General features: G+C 38.0%; 1 protein-coding gene across 1 annotated transcript in view; it reads right to left on the bottom strand.

The window, feature by feature from the left end:
* Nckap5 (NCK associated protein 5) overlaps positions 1-23,649 on the bottom strand; it is a 795,495-nt gene that overhangs the window by 86,214 nt on the left and 685,632 nt on the right. The window contains exons 12-13 of the mRNA XM_077110321.1: positions 22,827-23,001; positions 15,717-15,795 (exon numbers count right to left, since the gene is read on the bottom strand). Of these exons, the coding sequence (XP_076966436.1) occupies positions 15,717-15,795; positions 22,827-23,001 (254 nt within the window). The remainder of the gene's footprint in view (positions 1-15,716; positions 15,796-22,826; positions 23,002-23,649) is intronic.

Genomic DNA, 23,649 nt, shown 5'->3' on the forward strand with positions numbered 1-23,649 from the left:
TTATAAGGAATTAGCTCCCATGATTATGAAGGCTGACAAGTCCCAAGATCTGCAGGGTGAGTCCGCAAGCTGGAGGCCTAGGAGGGCCAATGTAGAGCTCCAGACCAAAGGTCAACACGCTCCAGACCTAGGAAAAACCTGAATCAGTTCAAAAACAGGAAAAATATCATGTCCCACTTAGAAGTCAGGCAGGCAGGAAGAAGAACTCTCTTTCCAGACTAGTGGTAGTGATAGGAGTGAGGTGGGGTGGTTGTCAGCTTTTTTAAAATTCAATTTTGGTCTTTGCCTGATTGTATAAAAATCTACCACATTAAGGACAACAAGCTTCTTTCCTCGGTCTATCAATTTTAAAGTTTGTGTAGTAGCAGGATGTGATGGTGCACACCTGAAATCCCAGTGGCTCAGGAGGCTGAGGCAAAAGGAACTCAAGTTCAAAGCCAGTCTTAGCAACTTAGTGAGGCCCTAAGGAACTTAGTGAGACCCTGTCTCAAAATAAAAAGGGGATGTGGCTCAGTGGTTAAGTGCTCCTGAGTTCAATCTCTGGTAAATAATAATAATAATAATGACAATCTCATGCCAAAATACCCTTACAGAAACACCCAGAACAGTGTTTGATCAAACACCTGGGTACCCCATGACTTATTCAAGCTGAATTAACCATAATATAAATTAACCACAACATAAAATAACAGTAATTAAGGAGCTGATGTTTATGGCAAACAGAAATGATTAAAGAGCTAAAATGAGGGGAAATCATTTTCTAGTTCAAACCATTTTTATATCTTCTTCAAATAAGCACATGAAGAAGGGTGTTCCAAACTCAGTAAAAGTGAACCTGGTAATACCACTCACTCCTCCCGAAGCTTTGTGGGAGATCCCTATTCCTTAGAAATGAAATTATTTTAAAACTCCTTTCCCAGTATGATATGGATGCAGGTGCCTCAAATCTTGTGGAAATAGACTGAGAATAATTCTAAGTCCGTTTCCCAGAAGAGGCAAATGAAGCTCAGATGGGAGAAATAGGTCATTTAGGATCATAATATTTGGGAGTCTGCTGGTACTGCCTTACTCAAGTGGACCTTCCTACTTGAACATTTCTAATTTCCAGGAACCACCGTCTCTTTGCTCAACACTATCAGCCCCAGGAGCAGCTCTGCAGCAGTCACAGTGGGAGCTGGTGATACCCAGGTCCCCCACTCCTCAGGTGGGAAAACTCTGAGACCTGGGTTCTATATACCCGAAGCTGAAGGCTAAACTTCTGTCTCTCATGGAAGTAACCAGGGCTAGTGATATGTGCGTGAGCTGGGCAGTCCCACAGGACCCTGTCCAGTGCTGTCTCTGTATCAAAATTCTGTTCTGTTTTCTTTTTTAAAACCACTTTATTCAGTTATACATAATGTCATGGTTCACTTTGACATGATTATACAAGTATGAAACATAATTTGCTCTAATTCGGTCTCCAGTACTTCCCTGTCCTCCTCCTTTCCATTTCCGTTCCTCTATTCTACTGATCTTTCTTCTATTCATTTTTTTAAAAATTCGTTCCTTTTGCATATTCATATATGTACATTGGAAAGTTGGGGCAGATTTATTCCACCACTCTTCCCCCTTCCTATCTGTCTTCCCTACTCCACAGTCCCCTTCCCCAACTCCATTGATCTCTCAGAAGAGATTCTATTTTCATGGAATCCTCTCTCACTTTTCTTTTCCTTCCCACCTTGTATTGGTCTTGAAGTTCTTAATAACTTTTGAACAAGAGACCCTGCATTTTGTTTTGCACTGGGCTGTGCAAATTATGTAGCTGGCCCTGGAGGAGCTGGTGTGATAACAATGTGCCTTTAACTTTTACTGATGGTTTCCCTTCTCTGCCTGACGTCTGTCCCCTATTGGTCTTTCCTGTACTTCTTGATAATTAACTTGCCCTTGAATTCTTGTCACAGGATCTATTGGGAAACTCCAAACTATTCCACTGCCAAATATTATATTCTTGAAAATAATTCAACAAGCCAGTCCTACTATTTTATCAAAATAAAACAATAATGCACACAAGTTTAATAGTCATCAAAAATAAAGTCACGGGTATAGCACCTGTCATTCCCAAACCTAATGGGAATATTGAAGGGGCTTGATTAGAAAATAACGCCCAAATAAGCTTCCTAGTTCCTCTGCACTGCAGACCAATTGCTCAGGTGAATCCAGCATGCAAATATCTCCCTGGATAAGTAGGGCAATAAACAGCAGCAGAGCTGACATTTAAACAATGGCTCTGCATGCCATCTGTTTTAAAGAAATTATTTGTCTCTGCCAGCATGCCAAGAAGGATAAGTTCACATAATTTAGGAACTACGAAGGAAAGTAAGTTCTTGATCATCTACAACAATAGGATTCTTTATAGTCATCAAGTCATTTTTGGTAATGCCTAAGGAAAATTTTAAAGAACAGGCCAGGCAAATTGACCTTTATGTAGAATTTAATATCAAGGCGAGAGATTAGCGTGATGCAATCTTCAAGTAAATTTAAGAAAAAGATGTAAACAAGGATTCTGGTTCAGAATCAGATCAGATAAGCTCAACAAATCCACAGCCTATGGAGTCTCCATTTTCATACCCCAAAGGTTTAGCACAATGCCTGGAATGAAGTCAATACCTAATAAATATTTAGTAACTGAACTGAAGTTGGTTTGTGGCTGTGCTTTGAGGTTTGAGCACTGGATAATGAAAGCGACTCACCCCTCGCTGTGGAGCAGCTTAGTTTTTTTTTTTTTTTTTTTTACAAGTTCCTTTGTGCACACTAGAACTTTTCAAATGGGCAAAACATTAGGACATGAGACAGTTTGGGAGGAAGAGGATGAAGGCAGAAAGGATCAGGTAAGATGCTCAGATGACTGGTGGTGACGGTTCAGGTGCATTTCAGAGTGTGGGGAATGTGATGCTTGAGGACTTGCTGGGAACAGAAGGCCATCCTAGGCCTTTTTATCTATGTGTGAGGTTTATGAGTAGGAGCTTCCAAGACTAAGTTCTTCTGTTATAAGGCAGTCTAGTCTTCCATAGGACTCTTGTCATCACCTAGGATGAATTATGAACAAGACAAGGACACTTCTTCATGCCTTATCTTCCTCACCATTCAGAGAGATAACACCTAGAGTAACCTATACATTCGATAGTCTTTAATAACTACAACAATGAAGACCAACAGTTGTGTTCTTGCTCATACCTGGAGTAGTTTCAAGTGCTCACATGCACAAGTACACTTAATGCTCCCTTCAATGTGACTTCAAATATTACTATTATCTCCATTTGGCAGATGAGGAGATGAAGGCTCAAAGAGGTTCAGGAACTTGCTCAGGGCCTCTGTCTGCATATGTAACACCCTGGCTATGAGCCTGTCAAGGGAATCAGTGGAAGCACTCTCCAAAATGCACAGCTCTAGGCAAACAAGTGGTGGTCACGTGACTGCTATGCACAAAGTCTAAGTTCTGCCCAGAGACTGCTGGTTCAGCTTTGCAACTTGTGTATTCAGAACCTGTTAACTGAAACACTCCTCTCACAGACTCATGGGACATGGGAACTCAATCGACATGGATGGTTGTGGACAGTCTGAAGTTCAGGTAGAAACTTGTTACCTCAAAGATTATCAGAAGCAATAGTTTGTTTCTGGAACAAATTTTCCTCCCTCTATGGCTGAACAGACAGAGAACACAGAGAGATGAAACTTTTTGCACCAAGTCATAGCATCCAAAATTTCAGTCTCCTCTTGACTGCCAACATTCATTACCATTGCCTCCTCTTTGCCACTTTTCTCCTTTAAAATCGGATTCAATTGTAACTTAGAATATGTGAAGTAGTACTTTAAAGTACTACTGGGGATGTAGCTCAAGCGGTAGCATGCTTGCCTGGCATGCGCGGGGCACTGGGTTCGAACCTCTGCACCACATAAAATAAAATAAAGATGTTGTGTCCACTAAAAACTGAAAAATAAATATTAAAAAATTCTCATATTCTCTCTCTCTGTCTCTCAAAAAAAAGAAATTATGTTTATGTAGGAAAGTGATTGATTTTTTAAAAAAAATACTTATTAACAGCAGAATAATGCACAAATACTTTTGACATTAGGAAAGCATTCTGATGACTAGGTCAACAGAGGAAAGAGTGTCTTTGGAATGTACCACTTTGCCTGGAAGCAAGATAACTGATTCCTGTCCCAAATACACACTTGCACTTGATTCCTTCCAAAAGGGCTCTCAAGGTGGAACACAAGGCTGAGTTTCAAATGGGCAGAAAGTCACCTTAAAGTAGATTTTCCTTCCGTTTGGGAGTTGACACAATCGAGTTACAGGCAGAGACTGTTTATCATGGTGGCATGAAAGTCTCTCTTGAAATTCCTTCTGCTTTTATAATCAAACAATAACATCTCCAGAGTATAGGTTTTAGCTACGCAAGAAACATATTGGAAATTGATTCAGTGCTTCTGGCTAGGCTGTGACAATGTTTCATAACCCGGCAACCTCTCAGCTCATTCTGTCCCCTTCCTGAAAAGCTTTTAGCTGTACCAGGGTGTGAAAGCAAAGATAAAGCAAACATCTTTTATCTGATTGTGTGCAAAATGAGTGCAGCCAACACTGTACCAGCGATAAGATGATGGCTAAATGACTCTTCTCACATTCTATCAATGGGCTGATGAAAGAAATTAAGACTGACATTGATAAGTTATTTTCTCAGGCGCTACCAATTTAAAAAAAATGAGGACTTCTCTTTAGAAGCAGTCAGCTATGCCTGCATGTCTATGACTCATTAAAAAGAGTATCCAGATCAGTTCTGTGTTGTAATAGATTTACTGCAAACTGATAGTCTCCCTTTCTGTGTAGCCCATTCTCCTTCTCTTGAGCATATCTCTTGTTTAAGGATTTGTTCAAGCCAAGAGCATCCTGTTCCCAAGACTGCTTTCCCTGCTCTCTTCTCAGCTGCACGTGTCATTAAACAATTCAATTTTCATCTCCACAATTTGCTACAGCCATCACCTGATCTATCCTTCCAGCATCTTGTTCCTCTCAAGCTAATACATTTTTTTTTTCAATCATGCCAAAGTTAATAGATACATGAAGTGAATCCTGGTGGACTCTGACATATTTTAGTAAAAGATATTTGTATATGTGTGTACGGATTCATATAACTTTTATTGTTATGTAAAATGCTTATAACTTTACTCGTTAGTTCTTCAATATCAGTCCTTTCTGGGATCGCTTTTCTCCTAACCCATGTCCATTTGTTAGAAATCACTGTAGCAAGGATGTTATGATAGAAAACTCCGTTTTGTTTTGTTTTAGCTTAGGAAAATATACCTGTCTACTCTGGTTTTTGAGGCATAGTTTTTCTGAGTATTCATTTCTAGACTGATAATTAATGTATCTCAGCACACTGAATATCCAATTCCATTGTTTTCTGGCATTCATTGTAGCCATAGAAAAGTTCATTGCCATTTGAACTGTCATCCTTTACTAGGTAATCTGTATTTTACTTATGTTTAAATATCTTTCATTTATTCCTGGTGTTCTGCATTAAGATTTGCCTTCGTGTAGATTTATTTTATCTTGCTTAGAACTAATTTGGCTTCCTGAATTTGAGGGTTGGTAACTTTATTCAATTCTGCAAACATCTCAGTTGTCATCTATTTTAATGCTAGTTCTGCCCTGTTCATTCTATTCTCTTCTTCTGGAGCTGCAATTAAATGCATGTGGGTTGCATTATCTTGTCCTTCAGGTGTCTCTGATTCTTTCCTGTTTCTCACATTGTTTGTCTATGACGCATTTTGTGTAATTTTTCAACTCTTATCAGCAATTATCTCTTCAGTTGTGATAAACATTATCTAACCAATTCCTACTTTTTTTGAAGTTCTATTGTGCCTTTTTTCGAATCCAACTGCTCATTTGTTTGTTCCTTTAACTTTCATTTTCCATTTTTATTTCTTTTGATATACTAATATTTTTATATTCTCTACTGGATAATTTCAAATTCTGTAGTCTTTGCAGGATTCTTTCTATAAATTATTTTTTTTTCTTTTTTTCTGAGTATCACTAATGAACTAATGAGCCATTTTCCCCTCTCATATTGTAGTGATTTTTTTTTTAATTGAGTCAATTGTCCTTGGAACCTTATTTGTATGTAAAGTTTAGAGTGGGTGCCTAAAGAGAGCGTTTGAGTTGGATTCTGCCATTCTCTAGGAAATACTATCAACTTTAGTCTACATTTTTTTTTAAAAAAACTTCATTATGACAAATTTCAAATACACTCCAAAAGTGTGATAGATCCTCAGATGCCCATTGTCCGACTTTAAAAATATTAATATTTTGCTATTTTTGTTTCATCTATTCCTCCTTCACTTTCTTCCCTGGAGTATTAAAAGCATTAGTGGGACTATTTTAAAATATCAAGCTGGGAGATTTAGGAGACACAAAGAAAGTGAATTAGGTCCCTGAGCTAATGATTCAGAGTCTGCAGAGGAGAAGTTTTCCTTTTCTTTTTTTCCCAGCTAGAGCTAAGACTGAGTTAAGGCTTAGTCAGGTTCTTATCTTCAAAGCCTTCCTCTGCAGGGTGGGTTTGTAGCGACTGCCCTTGGGAATCCAACTTTATGCTGCAGGTAGAAAGCAGGTCTCTTTGATCTAACATCTCACTTTCCTTGGGCCTTCTGCTTTCAATCTGTCAACAGTTTATCCCCTTAATTCAAGGCTCCATAAAGTGTGACCACCTGTTCCAGTATGTCTAGTTTTGAGGGTTTCCCAGGATATAAGAATTTTCAATGCTAAAACCAACAAAATCCCAGGCAAACTGGGACAGCCGGTCACCCTAGCTCCAGCTCACCAGAGATTAGCACAGAGTCCCTAAACAAATGCTGGCTAAAGCACTCTCTTTCCCCTATGAACTAAGCCTTTCTTCCTAGCCTCTGATGAATTCCTTGCTTGCAGCTCAGTCATACATTTGAGGAAATGTGCAGATTTTATATTGAAATCTATACTTTTAGGTGTAGCATTCTGTACAAAAATATTGAAATTCTAATTTGGCTTATGGCCAGACAAATGGAAGTCTCTGAAGATTTAAAAAAAATTTTTAAAGACCTGAGCCCACATTTTCTAATGAACCATATTTCATATAAAAACCTAGATTTGAAGCTTCTGGTGAAAACATAAAGACTTGGCGACATTGGGTTAGCAATCTTCTGGGATAATAACTGGAGTTACTTCCCTAGGATGGGTCATGATCTTTCCATTCCTCAAAATTCCCATCAGGGGCTGAGGTTGTGGCTTGGCGGTAGAGCCCTAACCTAGCACGTGCGAGGCCCTGGGTTCGATCCTCAGCAAAACATAAAAATAAAGAAATAAAACAAAGTTATATAAAAAATTCCCATCACTTCTCTGATTTACCCACGTGAACTACAAAACCTGCCTGGATCAGTCACTGACCCAGGGACTTCTTTGAGTCCTTCTTTGACTTCTGGACAAATACTCTAATTAAAGGATCCTTGGTCTCTGGGACCAGAACAGTGATCTTCCAAAATATTTAGTCATCATTAAGAATTCTTATTTACTTTGTTTTACCTCAACTGATAAATCTGGATTTGAATGATGACTATATTACATACCAGTCGTGCTGCTAAGCAGGGTGCATGACCTTTAAGTTCATCCATTTCTTCATCTGCAGTATGTCATATCTATGTTGGTGTGAGGATAAAATAAGGAGCAGACATAAAATACTTAGGTCAGTGCCCACCACACAGAAATCTCTTAATAAAGAATCAATAGTGGGGCTGGGGTTGTGGCTCAGTGGTAGAGCATTTGCTTCGCATACGTAAGGTACTGGGTCAGATCCTCAGCACAACATAAAGAGAAATAAATAAAGATATTGTGTCCATCTACAGCTAAAAAAATTCTTTAAAAAAGAATTGATAGTATATAATATATAGCATTATCTTAATTCTTCCAGAATTTTCTGTCACCTGAGTAGCTTTCAGGGTTCTTATGTGAGGCCATTGACATTGACCTTGTTTTGACCCTCACCTATGCCTTATTATGCCATAGTCATAGACACATTCTTAAATGAATTAATTGTCCATAGGAAATTGAGGGAACTGTACCAAAAAAAAAAAAAAAAAGATCTCTCTCTATATAACTAGTTCAGTTTCTTCAGCTTTGTACTTCAGAGAAATAAGCCTTGGGAAAATGTGGAAAAAAGGAAGAACTTAATGTGTCCCATCCATTACCTTTTCAATGGGCCCTTCCCCTTCGGGCACTTGGGTTAATTCATGGTACTCCCTAGGACTGTAGGTCTGCCTCTGCCCCTGGCAGCTCAACTTCCTGATTTGCAGCATGCCATCCTTACCTTTCCTAAATGTCAAATCCTTCCTTCTTGTACTTCTGAATTCCCAGGCAGGAAAATGTATCTGCCCCATAGCTCATTCTTTTGGGGTATTAGTTCACCACTGCAATCAGCCAGCGATGCTTAGCATGAGTTTTTCCAGAGACCATATGCATCATGACAAGTGACTAGAGAACTTTCTATTCAATGCAGTCACCAATTGGTGGCTGTCAAACATGTCCTGGTAGGCTGGCATGGGTGCTTTTGGAGCAGGGAGCCTTTTGGAAATTCATAAATATTGCCAGTTTCTCATCCTTTTACACAAATGAATAACTCTATTTATCCAAGCACAGCACTGATGAGGAATGGTATTCATGAGGATGAAGGTGCCTACACAATTTGGTTGGCCCAAAGCTAAGTGAAAATGTGTTTTTATTTTAAATGCCAAAATGTGGGCATCATAGTGATAGGATAGGTACCTTTTATCATGGTCATTATTTAAAACTTTCCAAAGTCCATGTGTTGTCTGTAAGTTCAAAAATCTGGGTTTGGCTTTCAAGGTCTCCACCACCTGGTCCCATCCCATGAACCCAACTCTGTCTTTACTTCATCCTCAAAATCTGTCCTCTACTCTACATAAGCTGGTCTCTTACCAATTGCCCTCCCTGATAAGATGCTAGGAACCTATCTCCAGACCTTTGCTCACAGTATCTCTCTTAATTTGAAGAACATTTCTCTCTTTTAGGACATCTCTCTTACCAACAGATAAAAATCAATGCTCTCAACTCCATCTATAGCTGGGTTGTACCCTATTGCCTTATATGTATGCAGAGAACACCTCTATCTTATCAATGATCACACTGTATGCAAATTATCTGTTCTTCTGTTTACCTACTGGACTGGAGTTGTAGAGGAAAGATATTGTCTTATTTATCTTAGTATCCCCAGTATCTGATGCAGGGAATGACTTGCAGAAAATACACAATATAGTCTTATTGAATAAAATAGAATTTAGCTTCCTGGTGCAATCTATACAACTAAATATTTTATAGTAAGAAAAAAGTCATACTTTCAACACTCTAAGTATACAATTCTCTGTCCACTGGAAAAAAACATGGAGAGAGTAAACAAGTGGGATTCAGTATGCTCACAAACACATAGATCTCCACCAAAGCTTTATCTGGTGAGTCTCTCATAGTGAGAGGAAGGTACACGTAAGAGCAAGTGGACAGATGGTCAACCCAGAAAACAAGCCATGATGGAATGAGAAAGAAGGAGGGTCACAGGGTTTGCTACACAGCCGATACTCAATGGATGAACAATCCTATATTATTTACAGTCCTTAGTCAAAAGGATGGTCCGGTTTTCATGGGTCATATAGACCAGACATGAAGCTAACATGAGTCTACAGTTCATTCTGCCTTTGCCAGATATAAATCTCTCCCTTTGGAGTTTGTTACCCAAAGTCAGTTTTAAATAGGTGAGTTCAGTGCAGCCACAGTGAAAGTATCCTTGTCTAAGCTACTACTTACAGTGCCTCTTAGGTATCATTTTGTAAGTACAGAAATACAAGGCTAAAATCACCCTGCTAAGTATTAATATGGGATTAGAATCATGTAAAACCATACCATCCAATTCTCCATCCATAAGCATTATTATTTAGGTAATTTCCAATGTGTTGCCAGTCTTCAGAGGTTGAAAGAATCTGTACCATCCAAGCAGTAACTAAGAACATTTCTGTTTCCCACCCATATTTTGCATAGATCATCAGTAGCTCACTCTTTCCATGATTAAGTCTAAGTTGGCACACTATTCATAATCATCCTTCCTCTCAGAAAGCTATGAAAGTCTGGTCAACTTTCTAGGATCTGACTTAATTTTATTTAAAATATAAATACCATTCCTCTACATTAAATTTCTAAATTTTCTTCAAATTTTCTCTTTGGAGAAAATTAGTAATATTCTTGAAATAAAACACAAATTATCAAAAATTTCAACTCATTGGCAGCTATGGTACTAGAGCCCTCCTGTCCCAATAGCTTTAATTTTAGAGAAAGGAAAATTCTAGATGCTTTGTATTCCATAAGAGATTTATTTGAATCTCTGTGTATTTTGTTGGTGACTGATTATGTATTTTTTCATAAATATGGTGGTGGGAAATTAATCCAAGTTCAATACATTTTCTCCAAAAGTTCCTCAAGGTTAACTGTCCAAACAGAGAGCAATACAAGCACAGATTATGCAAAATAGCAACAAAGCATAAGTCACTGAAATCAACTGCATCTTTCACAATAACTCTCCAATTTTCCTATGACTTTCTTAAATGACAGTGATAATTTGTGTTCCCTTAGCACAGATCAGCTGAGGTTGGAAAAGATAATATTAGTGGGGTGGGCAACAGGCTAGATGCGAGATGTCCTCTAATTTCCATTTTCTCCTTTGTTCAGAGTTAAAGAAATCTTTATTTCTTGTTGGACATATGATTGTCTGCCTGGAACAGTGCTTCCCATGCTATGGGACCAACTTAAAGTCAATGAGATGTTAGCAGAAAGGATGTACAACTAATGGGAAGTATTCTTAAATAGATGGACTGCGTCCTTCACCATCCCTTCTTCTTTCCTACCAGTTGGACAGTGGACACAAGAATGGACATTGTAGAGCCTGAGGGGACACTTGAGATTGAAATCACATGAGGAATGGAATCCATCTGAGGAACAGCTCCCCCTTTGGAGTTTGCTGTTGGTATTTTCAAGCTGTTTCCTTTGGCCATTTCTCTTTCCTTTGTGGATGAAATCCTATCACTTAGGACAAGACTGGAGGAGTCTGGCACCCTTTTATTAGCCTAGGCCACCTCCCTCTGGAGTTTCATGCCTAACAGCAAGACATTTTTATTCTTATTTAAACCACTGGAGCTCTGAGCTCCTGCCTAAATCTAATACAATTGTTACTAACAGGATAATTCAGACTTAGGTTTAAAAAGAATGTGTTTAAAAACACATTTGTTTTTCTATCAGGACTCTGAAACAATGAAGTGGGTTCAAATGAGGTGAGTGCCAAGGTCAGGTTTCTTTCTCTAGTAAGTGAAGCACTTGATTCAAGAGTCTGGGAGACTGTCCTTCTCCCCTGACCAAAGAAACAGCTACAGCTATACCTGCTCTGGCACCAGGACTGTTCTGTTCTTCTGGGGGAAGAAGCTGCTACATGTGCAGACCTTCATTTGAATCTGGCATAGCAATTCTTCAACAATAACAACTCTACACCCTGTGACTCTTTTATTCCTTCTGCCTCCACCTAAGTGCAGACCAGGCACAATACTACTGAAGATTAGATGCTTTATGGATGGATGATAAAAGTTGACAGGAACAAGGTCTATGTGTTAGGTAAAACAGTCTTCGTTCATGGAATCTCATAGCTCCTCTATTTGGCTCAACATAGCTTTGTCTCATTTCATTTCCAGCCTTAAGGCAGAACTAGGATTATTTAAAAAAAAAAAAAAAAAAGATCTCTTTCTCCAGCTTGTGCTGTTCATTATCTGAGGTAGTCTTGATCCTGCCCTTTCTTCCTCACCCCATAATGTGCTCAAATGAACACTCTGAGTGCCTGAAACTTATAGCTCCAAGAATTCCACTTAACTAGAGGTAAAACTTTACCTGATTACTTGCTACAATGCAAATGCATGACCTGAAAAGATACTGGCTTAATTTGTTACTATAGTGACTTGAGTTAGTTTACCATATTAGCTAGCTAAAGTCTAGGAAAAAACAAGGAATGAGGCAAGAAAAGACTCTGGAAAAATGGAAATGAATTGGCTTATGCTGTTAAGTCACCCAAAGGTACTTGTTAAGCACCTATTACCCTCCTGCATGATACATTAGCTGCCAGCAAGAGAGGCCAGCTGGGGAGGAATGGAAGGTGGACAACAGATTGGAGGGGGAGGATCCCTGGGAGGTAGTATCATCAGTTTCTATGGTAGAAGGGAGAACTCCAAGGCAGTTCACAGAGCTATCCAAGGAAAGCCAGATCATTTGAGCTGGACCATGTCCTTTGTCATGCTACAATGTGGTGGCAGGAACCCTCCCATTGGCTCCTGCAGAAGAGATTAGGAGTATACTCCATCAATGAGGAGGAGCACAGAGGCCTCATTCAACCATGGAGCACTGGAAATTTACTCACTGGACAACTGGGTAGATTGTTCTTTTAACTCTTTTCAGTTTTGGAAAATAATATGTACACTTCACTTCACGAGTCTCCCTTGTATACTTGTTTTTGTAGATACCATTGGATTCTGCTTGGCTTCTTCCTTAAATTCCTTAAATTATATTTTATCCTGTTTATAAGAATTTCCAAATCCCTTGTCTCCACTAATGGAATTATTTTTGATGTTTAACACTAGCTGAAGTTTTACATATGGGACAATGGTATTTAAGGTACTATTTGTCATTTCATCTTAGTAAATAAATAGTAGAATATACAGAGTGAAACTACTATAGTTAAGTAGCAGTAAACAAAATTTAGAAGTATGGTGGTTGTGATCATTTCTGTTAATAATTCCATTAGGTTAGGCTGGTCATTTGTTAGTTGCTTATTAACATGGAAGTCTGACACTTAGTAGGACAATTTTAAAGGAAAAAAAATCTAGTGGCACTATTTTATTCATTTTACAAACCTTGAATTTTAACATAGAATATGCTTACTTAATATCTTGTCTTATACACCCATAATGTTTGATTAAACTAATATTATTACCCCAACCATAGAAATGCAAACATTTAGATTCACAACTTTCTTCACTATTCTCTTTAAAAATTTTTTTTTAGATGTTTATGGACCTTTATATGTGGCACTGAGAATTCAACCCAGTGCCTCACACATGCTAGGCAAGCGCTCTACCACTGAGCCACAACCCCAGCCCTCTTCACTATTCTTCTGTCAAAGATATTGGTTGATATTTAACTGGAAGAAGAGCATACTTCAATTTGCTCAGGTGCTATCATTGAAAATGCTATATTTTCAATGGTTATAGAATATTATAAGCATATATATAAACACTGGTTGGATAAAAGGAAAAACACTTTTGTCAGGGTGCAAAATATATATTCTTAGCCTTTCCTGGGGAATGGAGACAACCACTTGACTTCAGTGAGTCTTATTTAGTCTTAAAATGGAGGAGCTTTGTAAGAGGTATGCGGTGATCCTATTGGTGATCTAGCCCCAGAGGTAGTCTCAATCCTCCACCCCTTGCTACTTCATGAAAAAAAAAAAAATGCTAGAGTGCCATACTTACTTTCCAAGCATCTTTTGGAGCTAGGAGTAACTGGATGATCTATTTCTCACTAATGATACGTAAGATAGAATCCATTGACGGGGGTGGGGGGGATTCTGAGGAGAGTTTGCTCTTCCTTATGTTTTGTGTCTCAAATGTGAATGGGATGTCAGGAGTGGAGGGAATTAATTTTCAACCAGGAGCAACAAGCATGCAGAAAAAAGCCAACACGGAATGATGGTTGAGGAGACAGGTACAATGGTCAGGCTTTTGATAATATTGCTGAGCTGCTACACATCTCTCTTCTTGAGACTTGTAATTATGTAAGCATGTTTAAACGATCTAATTATTTATAAGTAATGCTTTGCCAGGTTTGTTTGTTGGTTTATTTGTGGTCATTGCATCTTATAGACTTTCTATGACTTTGAAGAGATAAGTGTACAGTGATCTGAAGACAAAGTCAATTCACTGTCATAGAGATGGTGCAAGTTTACTTCCATGATGAAGGAAATGTCCATACAGAACATACAAAATATGTGGCCACAGAACACTTGAGAGTATGGCGAGTGTGACTGAGAAACTGAATCTTTATATTTACTTTTTATTTAATTCTTTCATTTTTTAGTGAATTTTTAATTTTATCTTGCTTTAATTAATTTAAGCTGAAATAGTCACATGTGGCTAATGGCTGTCATGTCTAACAGTGCAGATCTAAAGGATTACTAGTCTACTAAAAACATTTAGATTACTATTGTTATCTTGAACAAAAATTCAGCCTCTAATTTATATATGCTATTTTATAAGCCAAGAACATTTCACTATTGGAAAATGATGATTCAGCGGGTCTTTACATAGCATCCTGTTTGAAGGCTGTTAAACAATATTTAACTTGCATATTAGCTAACTATAGAGAACTGATACCAATTTAAGCATTTCACATTGACAACTATAATAAATGATGTCTTTTTGGAAATAGAATCTTATTCACACTACATTCATTCAGTTGTTTGTTAAGACTTTTGTATTCCCAATCACAACTGAAAAGAAAAATAATGGTGTGCCAGTCTCATTAAACGGAGGGGGTACAACAACTCTCTGAGATAAATTGTAAATTATAGTTTGCAGAAGATGGCTGGGTATGCTGGCAAATCAGCCCAAAGTGTACCCACCAAGAGCTGTGGGAAACCAAGAGCTGACAGACACTGCAGTGAAAACATAAGAGCAATAGACACATGATTACACCAGGAACCAGCGATCTGTATGGCTGTCTTGTCCTGGAACATGAAATTCAATGCTCTCTGCTATATCCAAATGTGATTTGGAGTAATAATCCCATCACCCCATAGCATGCTCACATTCACAGCCATTTTCGAGCCTAAGGAACAACTAATTCTACAAGGATCCACGGTGGCCTGGAGCTGTTAAATTAGCACTTCTTCAATCTCCTGACAAGGATCACAGTCACCAATAACTCTTCCATCATGGTTCCTTCTCAGCTGAAAATAGCTCAGTCCCTTTGTGCTGGGAACCCTAATTCCTTTCTATCTGGTGTTATGCACAATTTTATGAAATAGCTGACAAGTTGAACTTAACACAGAGACAGGTCTGTCCATATTCAGGGTTCTAACCAGAAAGGATGAAGAAAATGAGTTGAAGATTTTGCAATTCTATTTGGTTCTATATGTAAAACATGAAATTTAAAAAATTTTTCAATTTAAGAAAGCCACCACCTTACATTTCTAAATAATAGATACTTGCATTCAGTTGCTTCTTGAGCAAGTTATAGACACTGGGTTCATTCAGAGTTGTTTCTCCTGAGAAAGAAATTATTTACAGCCAGTGTCACTTTTGTTTTATATTGAGAAATACTCCCTTTTCATCGGTTTGAATTGGCTTGTTTTGCAAGGAGGACCTGTTTTCTCCACAGGTGTGCTTTGACCCACTTGTTTTGCAATAATGTCTAATGTCTAAGAGATAAAGATGACCATGCTCAGTCCTGATGGAGGCAGGCATGAGACACAGTCACTAGGAATGTCCCACGTCTGAAAGAAAGTCCCAGATGGAAAATATCTCACAGTTAAAGATGAAGCAAGACACGAATTTTTTACCGAGGTTGTGGCTCTGAAATGCGGAATCTGCAATTGTATCTTCTTCATCTTCTTGTAAGTTTTTGCTTGCCTCTTTTATCTGCAGAAACAAGAAAATACTGAAAGTTTTTATTCATTGTATTAAATAGATCTTTGCAATCCTCAGAACAATGATATATTCAAAAATATACATCAATTTTTTTTTCTATCATTCCACTTTCCCTCACTTTATCATCTGGCTTTATTAAGACTTTTAATTATAAGAACATTTTTTTTTTCAGAAATCAAACCCTAACTTTAGAAGAAAGGATGTACAGGTTACCCGATTCTGCACAGGATTTTAGAGATAAGAGTTTTGGTTTTTAATATAATATAAAATCAGTAATTCAGGGCTGTTAGGGAAAGTTAAAATATAAAGAGGTATAATTCCTCCAGAGTGGGAGACTTACATCATAGGTTATATTAATAAAAATAAAGAAATATACTTAGATCTCCTGACACTTTCCCGGAACGTAACTTTCTAATAAAATTATTTTATTTTTCATTCTTTCCATAATGAAGTGAGGTGACAGTGATATGTGCTGTGAACTGAAGCAGCAAGACTTTTATAGACTTCTTACATTAAAACATTCCCCTTATATCTCAGCCGGAACACCTAGACCCTGGATCACATAACCTCAAATAGAATCCTGGAGAGAAACTCATGGAGTCTCAGTGTTTTACAGAGAGAGAAGTCTGAGGTCCAGGAAATTTCCTTAAAGTTGGCACACACGTAGTGTGTGGCGACACTCGCATGAAGACCCAAGTCCTCCAATTCCCATCTCAGAGACCGGGGTATTGTGGATGCCAGCCAATATGGAGACACCTGCATACAGTGGTGGTGGGGGCTGCATAGAGTCTTTACACATATCTCATCATCTTCCCGGTTACACCAGGGGCAGGTTCTACTATTACAGAGAGGGTGAGTGATGGTCCAAGTGATAGAGCTGAGATTCAAACACAGCAAGGCAAGCTCCAGATTTATGCTCAGGTGGGGAAACTTTGCTTTTCTCCAATTTCCATTTGACTCTGCCTCTATAGATTTGACCTCAATATGAAGATAGCTGAGGTCTTTGCTGCAGTGACCCTCCATAGCTCTTTTAAAATACATTCTAGCTAGTCACTTGAGCAGCCAATAATAATGACGATGATGATATGAGCTGTTCAATGCAATGGGGGTCCTGCTCGGGCACATACGTTAGAGGCTGTCAGTAGATTTGCTCAGGGGCTCAAGTGGAATACGAGGAAACCATTATTTTACACTTGCAATATAGAAAGCCATATGGTTGCATACTGACCTTGAACTAGATTTAGCTTTCTACTTCTTATCTCCTATTTTTCACACTTAATGGGAAAAGACCAATTATTTACATTTTATGACTGCAGTTTCAATAGAAGAATGCAATTGGTGCGTAATCTGTACCACGCTGATAGCCAGAAGGTGACAAAGGCAGGAGGCGAGGTAGACATTACCGCCACCCTGGCAGGTTCAGCATCTGGAGACCGCGCTTCCTCACTTGCTCTGTGGGCACCTCCACAGGAAGAATGTTAGGGAAGAAAGAATGAAGGGAGCAAAGGCTTCAGGCAGCTGCTTCTAAGAATGTGCATTTAAGGAAGATAGAAAGGAAAAAGCCCTCTGAGCAGGAGTGAAGCTGCTGATTTGCCTTCCAAGTTTCACTGTGCTCAGCAATATATTTATGGCAAGGCTACTCAAAACCCAGAAAGAAAGGGACCCTTCAACCAACTTAACTTTCCATTTAGAGTCCATTGAGCACTTTCTACCCTCATTTATGGATAGACACATCAAGGAAACCTATATCTTTAGTTCATTCCAGCTCTTATAGCCATCTGTTCCATATACACTCCCCACCTGTTAATGTAAAACAGTATTTCTTTGGGGTTATTCTAAATTTGCCCATTTTAAACTCGCAAGGGTACCCTCCTAAACTGTTGGAATGTGAGTGAACCATCATTTCTGTCAGCCTGTGAAATTCAAACTAAAGAATCAAGAAATTAGAAAAAGTTTCACACCTTATAAAGGATATCAGGCTTGGAGAGGGTTAGTGATCTGTTCAAAGTCACGCAGGGTTTTACTTTTAGGATGGTACTTCTGAACCCTATTCATTGCTATAAATCCATTTTTTCAAAGTTCCCTATATTGGTATGATCACCCTTCTCAGACTGTCCCTGTTATGGTGTGGATATAAGGCATTCTCCAAAAGTTCACATGTGAGACTATGAAAGAAGATTTGGAGGATAAATCACTGGGTTGTAGCCTTAAATTATCAAATGGGATTGACTGAATAGTACCTGGAGGTAGGTAGGGTGTGGCTGGAGGAAGTGGTTCATTGGGGGTGTGGGTATGAGGTATATATTTTATATTTGGAGAGTACAGTCTCTCTGTCTGCTTTCTGATCATCATGTGTGCTGCTTTCCTCTGCCATACTCTTCTGTCAGTATGGAACTGGTTGAATATGGACTGAGAATTTTGAAACTGTGAGCCTCTATATAAGAATTTCCTCCTCTACAATTGTTTTGGTTGGATCCTTTAGTCACAGAAGCAAAAGAGCTGACTAAAAGAGACCTCTAAACTATGATTTCTTTCTTAGGGTAGGGTAGTTAAATATGGAGGCAATATTCCAAGTATTCATTAATCATAAAGATTTATTTTAAGAGTAGCGAAGATTCTCTCCCCCCCCCCTCTCTCTCTGGGTGTGTGTGTATGAAACTGCTCTGCCTCCCTGCCCTACTGTTCTCTAACCCTTCTGTGGAACTTCACTACCACCTTTGTCCAAGTTATCATTTAAGAAAGAAATCATAAGCTATCATGGAGTCCTACCTTTTGCTTCTTTATCCGGTCTTTCTAGGACTTTATGCACTTAAGAGCAAATGCTAAGTGTGACTTCTACGATTCATCCAAGAAACAGGCCTTATAGACAAGGTCCCAGTACTTGATTCAGGATGGGAGGATGACGGATAGGGGAAAATTTTTAAATTTGAAAGGGACAGATGAAGCACTAGAAAAGGAATGGAAATAGGGGAATGCCCTAGAATGGCAAACTCCTCAGCTCTAATTATCCACACAAACAGATTTCAATGCTAAGTAGTGAATAATTTTTTAAATCCATTTGGCTATGCAAATGAGGGGCATAATTTATTTTGGCAGCAGATTCCCCTTGCTAATTTTATTTCTCATAGGAACAAATTGAATTTTCATTCCTGATCATGTAGCTGCTAGGTTATGGGAAACTACAGGGATAAGGGGCTGCCAGGTCCAAATTAAGAATTTTGCCAAAGACAGGCAGTAGCAGAACAACCTCTCCTGGCAGAGCCCTAGGAAGAATGAGAGTGGCCACTAAACCAAGAAGCTGGCAAGTGTTTGGCTGGGAAAAGACTGGTAGGTAGAAATCTAGAATTTCTCAGTCACTGCTATCTCAGGACAAATAATTCCAGTACTCTCCATTTGAAGAGAAGTAGCAGGTGGCTCATAACTAACAACTAGGTGCTGTTGGGGTGCACTGTCAGAACTCTGGGCACCTTCTAAAGATGCATCTCTAATGCTTGTCCAGTTTTAGGGCTCTGTCATTATAGACAAGAACGGCTCTGAACATGAGCTAGTAATAAGTGACCTGTCACATTTCAGTGCATCCAACTCCTACCACTAGGAAGGACAGGAAGAAATGAGCACACAGAAGGCACAGAGGAAAGTGGAAGACAATATTCACCACTGATTCACACATGTAGATGATTTCATCATTGAACCCTGTACTGGGGACACTCTTCATTTGGAAGAAGTATCCATATATGTTCACATATTTCTTCTCTGGGTCACTCTAATGCTAATGACTTCCCAGGAAAACTTTTTTTTTTTTGGTTACCTTAAAGCTTATTTAATAGGAAAAGCACATAATGAATCTATGACAGACAGGGAGCAATCCTGGGAGGGAAAACTAAAAGGCATGACCTTTGGAAAAGTTAGTCATTTAGAAAACTTTGTAAGAGGAGGACAACATAGGCATGCTTCTTATTAGCATCAAAACAGCATTTAGAACAGAATCATTCAATTATGGATATTGAAATTAGGACATTTTTGAAAAACTTAAGATGATAACAATTTGTGTAATTATTGTACTATTTGCTGCTGCTTCATCACCAGAGTCCCATTTTAATGGGATAGAATTAGATGATTTTTTATTAGCATATGTGATTTTTTTCAGACTATGTGATACTTCGGTGAAGAAAATACCCATAATTTAAATTAAAATACTTGGTAAAATGGCCATTTCCCTCCTGTGCATGATGAAGGTGTATGATCTCGTTAACTTTGTTAACAATTTTTATTTTTGTCCAGTGGTGTTAAATAGGAGCCTGGAGCTGTCTTCCTTTGAGACTTCTCATTTCAGAAAATTATCTCAATGCACAGGAAAAAGGAACTTAGAACTCTCAGCAAGCAGAGTGCATCTCAATCTGACTCACTGACTTAATGCTGAGGCAGTCTTTCTAGGGGATGCCTTTCCCCCTTCTTTCATTTAAATGATATAAAATCATTTTAAGTTCAAAGAACATGGCCCCTTGCTCTAAATTACGCAAAAATTAGAGCAAAGTGGTCTATAAATGATGGCAGAAATGGGGATGTAAGCCTCTAATTAAGGTTCTGAAAAGAGAAGAAGATTTAATTCAGCAAAGCACTACTGGGACTTTTGCACATGTTTTAGAATGTGTTTTAATAATAATAAAGAGGGATATGCAGTTACTACTGAACTGACTGGTTTGCTACAAAAAAGGGATTTTGCATATATGTATACACACATGTATATGGGAATAATCTTTTATAACTACATTAAAATAATCAAAATGTCTTAGAACTCTCATGACTAAATATCTTAGTTTTAAAAGGGGAAGAAAGGGCAAGGAATGGTGATACATTATGTCAAAGGTTTTGGAATGATTTCACTCAGGAAAAAAAGTATGATATGTAATACATATTTATAGTTATTATATATTCAAAAGAACCACTGTAAGAAAAAATATTATAACACACTGTAAAATAAGCAAAAGAGCAAATTTACCTTGAGCCCTAATGGGGAAAAAAATCTTTGAACTCTGAGGTTCATGGGTAGGCATATCAATGTACTAAGGTATCAGAGTTTTGCATCTAATCTTTTTTCTATATACACTGATAATATATAACAAATGGGTTTTCACAGCGACTCTTGTACTAGTCCCAAAAGAGACATTAGCAATGTTGTTTCTGAAATTAGTAATTTTAGCCCAATCCACACTGATGATTACGGAGATACAACAACAAAAAACCACTGCATTTTACATTTTTTTTTTAAATGGACTAGTTGGTCATCTTTCCAGGTTGATAATGTTCTTCTGTATGAAAAAGCTTCTCAGCATGACTAATTTCCTCTTGCAGCTAACTAGAAAAATTAGCATATCCCTATTGAGTGTATATTCAGGGTGGTTAGGGAATCTTTGTATTTCACAGAAAATAATAAGAGTGCTTCTTGCAGATATTCTGGAAAGAGCAAAGGACCTTTTCTACTACTCTGTGAAAGATTGCAGAACAGAGGGGAAAAGCTTGGCAAATTACTGTAGCATTAGGAAGTAATAAGAAAGTAAAAATGGGATTGTAAAAGCCAAACACAGGGTTTTTTGTTTTTTTTGGTACTTCTGTACAGTGAAGATATACCCTAAGCTGTCAGAGCCATATTAAATGGGGCATAGTTAAATGGAGTGCCTCTGATAAGGGGCTCTGGCTGGGCTATCAGAGTTTTCCATCAGCTGGATTGAATTTCTGGCATATTGCACGTTTCCACACGTTCATTCTCTCGTTCCTTTCAGTGACAGTACAAGGGCAGCCTTAGATATGCTTATAATTTGTGGCTTTATAATGCAGGGGACATCTTTACGTTTTCAAAGAAGGAACAATACCACAGGCAGCCGCCAAGAGTGGAAATGGAGGGAAAAAGAAACAACTTTTGCAAAAAACATAGAGTCCACATATGATTTCAGACAATTTGAAAGACCCTACAGCCCTTTGAATTCAAAATGTATCTGACTGCAAAAAATTTAAATGTGCACTTGTCTCAAATCTCACTATGTCTGTGAAACTCAAAGGAATGCTAAACATTAATAAATAATTATAAGTAAGAATGAATAACTAATAATGCCAGCCATGATTACTTTTAGAATATTTCTACTATAGAACTCTACCAGAAAAAGTATATAATCACTTCATATTTCAAGTTTTTCCTCAGAAAATGGTAGCAGGTATGATATTTTATAATTTTTTTATTAGAGTATGAAAAAATATAGATAAGGTAATTCTGTAAAGAATTTTTTTGGTGTCAGTGCTTTAAAACTTATTAAATGGAACAATGAACACATCAAGTCAATTATACAAGCATATAAAGAATGTAAAGAGAATAAATTCAATTTAAGGTGACTTTAAAATAAAAATATGATGTCTTAGGGAAATATAAAAGTGTCCTTTTATTTATATTTTAAAGGAGGAGTACTCCCCAAGTCTTGGACCTCATCACTGAAAGACTAAATGATAAGGCTCCAAGTTCCAAAAATATAATTCTTAGTCTTAATGCTTTCTGTCCAAGTAGAATGAACTGGGTACAGACAATTTTCACAAAGTATGAACACTGTTTAAATCAAACCATTCAAGTAGCCAACACTCTCTTAAATTGTTCAATACATTTATTTCTAAAACCATGCTCACTCCTTTTTTGTGGTTGGTGTTGGAAGTCATCAGAACTAATTTCCGGCACAAGGTATAATTTGAAAGTGATGCTGGGTGGCACAATTTGGCCACACTGAGCTTCCATCATACCATTGTTCTGAAAGTAGGAGTGAGAAAAACAGCATTCCTGGAGGGAGCTGTTCCTACTTGTGGTCCAGCTGCTCTCTCCCTGCAACATTGATCACCAGAATTTTTCTGTTTTTAAAAAATCTTTTTCATTTTCTCTGTCCCTTGCAGTCTCTAACCATGCATTATTAGCAAGGGGGTAGAAAGAATCCAGCCAGACCATCTCTAAAGGAAGCACCTTATGGTCAGCATGGTGGTGTACTTACCAGGGAGTCTCTGGGTGTTACCACATCTGCTTTGGTTTTGACATTTTTCTTGTGGCTTCCTTGAGTGCTGATAGAGCTGATGAGACAGGAGCCCTGGGAACTGCCCTTTAACATGTTCCTGCAGGAAACATTCTTTGATCCACTCTCTGTCTGTTGAGCTCCTTTCTTATCAACTCTGCAGGTAGAAAGTGATTCCTCTGATAAATTACATTGCTCCTCTTCAATCACTCTCCCTCCCCCAATCCTTTGATGTCTAAACTAACTCCATGCAGCTCTTTGTCTTTAGGCCTTTGAATGGTAAATGTTACTCACTAGCCTTGAGTGACTAATATGCCAGGAGTGTGTCAATGTAGATGCTATAATAATCTACTTTTTAAATTTTTATGATGCTTTGTGGAGGGGCAAAATAAAAACCACCAAAAAGTGACTGATAAATACATTCTGGCTTAAGGTCGGCAGGAAAAAGTAATTATGTCTGGAAAGTTTCTAAGTATACATTTGCTCAGTACAATCAATGAAATCTGCATACTATAAAATGTATGTGTAATTTTCTTCCATTTCATGCCATGTGGGTACATTCATGGTTCCTAGTATAGGTTGAATTTCTATCAACCTTGATAAAACTTACCATTCTTTAATTTCAAAGACCATTGGCTTGGTTAACAAAGTATCGTGGACTAAATTATCATTTTATTGCTCACTTTTATTTCATTGTTTAAATTCCGGCTAATGTATAGTAAGACTGCTTCTAAGTGTTTCTGCTTTTGTGAAAACTGTGTTTGACTGGCATCTGATGTGTGGGAAGCAAAGAGCTCTCCCTAAG

Source organism: Callospermophilus lateralis, chromosome 9 (assembly GCF_048772815.1).
Source record: "Callospermophilus lateralis isolate mCalLat2 chromosome 9, mCalLat2.hap1, whole genome shotgun sequence".
NCBI lineage: Eukaryota > Metazoa > Chordata > Mammalia > Rodentia > Sciuridae > Callospermophilus > Callospermophilus lateralis.